The sequence below is a fragment of the Sardina pilchardus genome, chromosome 8 (genome assembly GCF_963854185.1).
Source record: "Sardina pilchardus chromosome 8, fSarPil1.1, whole genome shotgun sequence".
In the NCBI taxonomy this organism is placed as follows: domain Eukaryota; kingdom Metazoa; phylum Chordata; class Actinopteri; order Clupeiformes; family Clupeidae; genus Sardina; species Sardina pilchardus.
Genome location: NC_085001.1, coordinates 14837668 through 14843737, shown reverse-complemented (window position 1 = coordinate 14843737; position 6070 = coordinate 14837668). Strand labels below are relative to the sequence as shown.

Here is a 6070-nt window from a genome sequence, read left to right as displayed (position 1 = left end):
TGTACAAATATCTCAGCACTTAAACCCAACTATACCCAACCCAACCCCAAACTTAAACCCATAACTCTAAAAGACAGAAACAGTTCATATAAAGTAATATGTCATTGTGACCTCAAAATACAACTCAAGTAAACAACCTCAAACATTTCTTTAATGGGTTTACATATCCAGAAAGACAACTGAGACAATTTTTACATTTGGGTTTATTTTTCTCTTTGTAAAAACAAGGACTATAACAAACATTGTGCGTTTCAAAAGTGACTTAAGGGAAAGCACCGGTCTATACGGGTTACATCAGCGTGTAGTCTTTGGTGTGATAATTGCACATGTTTATGTATCAGCTTGGAGTATGTTCAGAATTCATGATTCATCCTCCTGTGTGTGTTTACAGCACTGTCCGGCTGAACTGGCTAGGTTGCAGGCGTATCCTCGGGAGTTGCCATGGAGGGGCACTTTGGTCGTCCTGACGCCGGCAGAAGGTTTTCCCAGAATCCTCGCTGGGCCCTTCAGGAGGGGGAAAAAAAGAAACCAAATCTCAATGTTCCAAGCATTAGAATGGATCATTCATACTGATAGATACATAGATAGATAGATAGATAGATACTTTATAGATAGATAGATAGATAGATAGATACTTTATAGATAGGTAGATAGATACTTTATTGATCCCCAAGGGGAAATTCAAGAATAGCCTCTTAGTCACTTAATATGACAACATGAAATGTGCAAACTACACACAACACTGAACTGCTGAATGAACCCTGCAAATGTTGCAAGAGAGAATGATAAAACTTCTGGAGTAAGAGTGTAAGAATGATACCTAACTTCCGGTTAATCCTAAAAAAACAGAATGATACAACAAGCTGGAAACAAGCGTAAAAGTTATTCAACAACTCACCTGGCCCGCACCCAGGGTTTGGGGTGCAACGCCAGATTTTTGCCCCACATGGCATGTTTGTCCGATGCTGGGGGCAGGAAGCCCCTCTCTGGTGCCAGCTCCTCTGCCAAAGCACGGATGTGGTAGGGCTCAAACCCACAGCAGCCTCCGATGTAACGGATTCCTACTTTGTACGCCTCCCTGGCATACTTCTGCATGTCCCACCTGGTCATTGCCCTTGCCTCCAGTGCTGAAAACACACACACCGGTTAGGACACACAAACACACACACACAAACACATCCACACTGCATATGGTAATGATCTGCAAATCATGCAAACCTGCATTTCACTGAAAATAAAACATAAACAACATCTCAAAAGTTGAAATTGAGGAATTTGCCTATTATATGACAAATATACGCTCATTGTGTCAACATATCCTGCTATTCAGGCATGGTGTTTTTCAAGGATGGGCTTGAATATTTGAGGAAATATTACAACAACATATAGCTCCATAGTAGACAATTCAAGGTGCTAAAATGCCCTGCCTGCAGTCCACCAGACTTGTCACATTTGGCACATCATGAAACGGAAAACACGACAAAGAAGACCCCCGATTATTGAGCAGCTCAAATCCTATTATGGGCAAGAATGGGACAGCTTTTCACTCCCCACACTCCACAAACTAGTCTCTCAACTGTTTAGAGACTGTTGTTAAAAGAAGAGGTGATGCAACACAGTGTAAACATGCCTCTGTCCCAAATGTTTTGAAACGCTTTGCTGGCATCAAATTAAAAATGAACTATACAGTATAGATATATATAAAAAAGCAATACAATTCCTCTACTTCAATGACTGATATTGATATTAGTATTCAGTAGTACAAAGACAACAAATCAATAGTTGAAACAGAGCAATATTGTTTTTTTTTTTTCATTTGTTTATTTTATTTATTATTTTTTTTTATATAAGTTCATTTTTAACTGACTATGTGACTATTCTCAGGGGAATGGGATTATGGGATTGTACATGATAGATAGATAGATAGATAGATAGATAGATAGATAGATAGATACTTTATTGATCTATCTATCTATCTATCTGTATCTATCATGTACAATCCCATAATCCCATAATCCCATTCCCCTGAGAATAGTCACATAATCAGTTAAAAATGAGCTTAAATTAAAAAAAAAAAAAAAAACAGTTGACAGTTTAGAAAACAGGGTGTGTATGCTGCTCACCGAAGGGAAACTCAGGTAGGCTGAGGTAGCCGGTGTGGTTGCACTCTGGGGTATGGAAGCCCAGGGGCTGCACCATCAGATGGGCCTTCAGCTTGGCAGCCTCCAGCCCCTCCTTCATCAGCTTCACCGTCCGCACACAAGTCAGCGGGTCCAGATGGCAGTTGATTCCAACAATCTGGGCCCCTGAACACCTCATATGGTTAGTGTCATGCTTATTGGGAAAACAACAAGAGAAAAAAGTACCACAAATGTACGAGTGATTTACAGTAATGATCATTTCAAAAAGTTACAATGTGAATGGGTCCTTGTTTAAATAATGGGCAAAGTGTTGTGTGAATGAACTTAAGCTACAGTATGTGTAGCTTGTGATAACAATGAGCTCATCCACCGATGTCTGCACTTATCTTGCAGGGTTTATCTTTAGATTTTACGTTTTTGGGTTACACTTTACTTGAAGGTACCTACATGAGAGTGACATGACACTGTCATGTACGTGTCATGTGTCATAAACATTTGATAAAGTCAGGGTTCATGTGTCATGACATTCCTTTCAATCATACTGGATGTGGACTCCTGATTAGCAATACAGTAAGTGTGGGCCAATGTCCAATGTCAACAGAAGTTAACTTGGACCAGGAAATAGGCACGTTCAAGTTCAACTCCAAATGACCTCTTGCAGCAACGAGAGCTGCCGGTGACAGCAGGGGAGGGGATACAAACGCTGCTATGAAGTTGTACACTCTCTACTTCCCATAGTCTAGACTTGACCATGTGACGAAACATGAGGCATGGACCCGCATGGACCCTTACGGATATGAAGAGGCATCTAAACACCTGCACATATGTCAGGGATGTAAAAGCCAATTAGGGCAAAGACCTGACGCCATGAAGGCAGGGTCTAGGCTCCGCAGCGCTCCGCAGTACCTTTTGGGCTGCTGCGCCACTGCTTACAGTGTCATGTGTTCATGACAGTGTCATGTCTCTTTTATGTAGATACGCTCAAATGAAGTGTTACCACTTTTTGCTAGACCTTTGGACTTTGCACTTTGCCCATAATATAGATTAGGACCCATTCTATTAATACGGGTAAAAAACATAAATAAATAAGTGACTTACCAGCCTTCACAAGCCTGACTGCGCAGTCCCCAGGGCTGACCCCATCAATGTCCCCCTCTGGAGAGATGCAAAGAGAGGCCGCCACCGGCTTCCCACTGGTCTTCAGAACCTGCACTGCCCACTCTGCCTCTGCCACATGCTCAAAATACTGTTGTCAAGAGCAGTAGGGGAGAGGGTGCTGTTACAGGTCATTCAATCGACTACAGTAGCTCAGGCTCTACTCTTATCTTGGGGCTAAATTGACATAACAGATCCTTATTTAAGTCAGGCAATGAGCAAAGTGTCTCAGACACAAACTAAAGCTATCGTGAGGTATGTGTGAGTATTAAGATGACCCATCGATACTTATAATCTGGCTAACACTATAAAATTAGCAAGTAGATCTAGCATAGTTATTCGATTAGCTGTTAGTTACATTTCACACTTTGACCAAAATGTAAATCAGGAACCAGATATCAAATATGTCAACATGTATCAGAAACTCTACTCCATTGTAATTAACATGTACTGTACTGTATGTTTAGCCTATAGGCCTATGTTATTTGAGGTACTGGGTTACAAAAGGCCTTGAAAAGTAAAGGCTGCAATTGGATGCCATGAATGCAAAGATATTAGGAACTTCACTGGCCATTCCAAACAATAGTACCTCCACAATCAGAAAGTCCACATTTTTTTTGACGAACACATCTAGTTGTTTCTTGAAGATGGCCTTCACTTCACTCTCGTTGCTGCTGTCTTTATAGAGTGGAGTCTGAGAGACACCCCCTGCAACAAGAGCATCCCCCTCATTGGCCACCTCCCTGGCGAGGTCACATGCAGCCTCGTTGATTTGTTGACCCTTTGAGACAAAGTATTAGAATATCACATTCTGCCAGTAGTCACAGTTGTAGGGAAATGTGAAAGTTCCATGGACAAAGAAGGTATTATAAAGTAGGCGTGATGTTCCCACTATCTAATCTAGCACTTGCTGTAAGGTAAATCGATGCATGTCTTCTCAATCACATTGTGTACATTCTAACAAGCTAGTGCTGTAAAAGGCAAAAGGCCATTTTTTTTATCAAAATCTGTCCATTCAGGTGAACCATGTTATGTCACATGTGTTTACTTACTGTAATGTTGGTGACACTGCCACTCAGCTCTAGTTTATCATCACTGGAGTAGAAGGTGAAGGTCTGTATCACGTTGGCCCCTGCCCTCAGAAACTCCCTGTGAATCTGTCTCACTGAGAGGAGAGGATAGGGTGAGCCTGGGGGTTGGGCTGAACTTTGTTTGGCAACAGATAGAACCACAAAACATCAACAATTCCTCGATGTCGGCACTTCTCACTTAACTATACAGTTGCGCTCAGGAAATACATAGTCTGTAGGCCTACTCCTAACTTAGAAGACACAAGTGTTGTTCAAACAACAACCTCATAAAGTAAAAATAGCCTAAAATGATGAAGCCTATGAGTGCACATTTGTAATACGTACACATTAATGTGAAGGGCTATCTATGAAGGGCTGCACAATATATTGTTCCATCATCATCGATGATGTGATTGCATGCTCTAGTCATACTGCAGAATGTGTCTGGCCATTGGCCAACTAACTCAAACTCGTTGTTACAGATTTTTGCTGCAGGACACAAATGGAAAACATGCCCAGTTCTCATTATCATTTGTAACTAATCTAACATGCATTAAATCACGGTAAATTAACTCTACTTACATCTAACTTAAATTTCATTTTCTGGAAATCATAATACTCAGGCTATGTGTCACAGAAAAACTCTGCAATGTCAGTCTACTAATATTGTGCAGTATCCCTTTATCAATAACAAATTGATGCAAAATATTCCTACCGGCCTCCGGATGCTCCACAGCGGCCTCTGGTGTCCAATGACCGGCCGTCACGTAGCCCCTTCGCTCCAGCGCAATAACATATCCTCCGTCTCCAATGACCACTTCCCCAGCCTCCAGGCGCTCCAAAATACCCTTAAGCACGGTAAGAGGATGTTGTCATCATATTGCAATAGATCCTTATAATAGCTGGCCACCAAGGTTAACGCAGGCAGGGTTTGCTTTTTAATACAGATTACCTGTTTGTCGTGCTGGGAGGCACCTGGCACTGTTTTAAGTCAGTCTTAGTTTAAAAAAAGTTCTATCTTGCTTACAAATATTAAGAATGAAATACAATTTTCTGGCATGTTTGCATTTTAAAATAGTCTATTAATTATTCACTCCGGCCTATAACAAGCTTTCTGGTTATATGCTACTTAGCCTACCTTTTTCATTGCTCCTGCTTTTTTGGTCGTCATGCGAGTATTGAAAAGGCACTCCGTGCAAGTTAATGTAATTTCCTGATCAGTGTAACTTACGACAGCTGTTGCATGCCTACTATAACAGAAGATTTAAGAAGGGACACCTTTTATTAAGAGGAGGGAGTGAACATTGATGGGCGGAGTTTGTGAAAACACGAAAAGCAATTCCATAATTTGCCTCAGGCTTCTGTCAGAGCACTATCTGTTGGACATTAATCATCCTGCTTTGTGTCTGTGGTGAAAAGCTTCACACTTGCAGCTTTGCCCTCTTTTCAAATCTGATATACCGTAGGAACATAATTGATACAGTGGAAGATATGCATACTGCAGCCTATATACACATACATGAACACATAGATAGATAGATACTTTATTGATCCCCAAGGGGGAATTCAAGGTCCCAGCAGCTTAAGACACCACACACAACATACAATATAATGTAAACAGGAAAATACAAAGCAAATCAACAAATCAACATGACTAAAGGAGCAGTAAAATACTATAGATAAGATGTGCATGAATGTATTGAG

The 6070-nt window shown here is 41.0% G+C and overlaps 1 protein-coding gene across 1 annotated transcript; it reads right to left on the bottom strand.

The window, feature by feature from the left end:
* Positions 1–185: 185 nt before the first annotated feature.
* Positions 186–5649, bottom strand: LOC134088777 (betaine--homocysteine S-methyltransferase 1-like). The gene is made up of 8 exons (XM_062542895.1): positions 5505–5649; positions 5082–5214; positions 4349–4461; positions 3886–4077; positions 3240–3387; positions 2124–2306; positions 899–1127; positions 186–504 (listed from the first exon to the last, which is right to left on the bottom strand). The coding sequence occupies exons 1-8, from the start codon at positions 5535–5537 to the stop codon at positions 411–413; spliced, it is 1125 nt and encodes a 374-aa protein (XP_062398879.1). The 5' UTR covers positions 5538–5649; the 3' UTR covers positions 186–410.
* Positions 5650–6070: the final 421 nt, after the last annotated feature.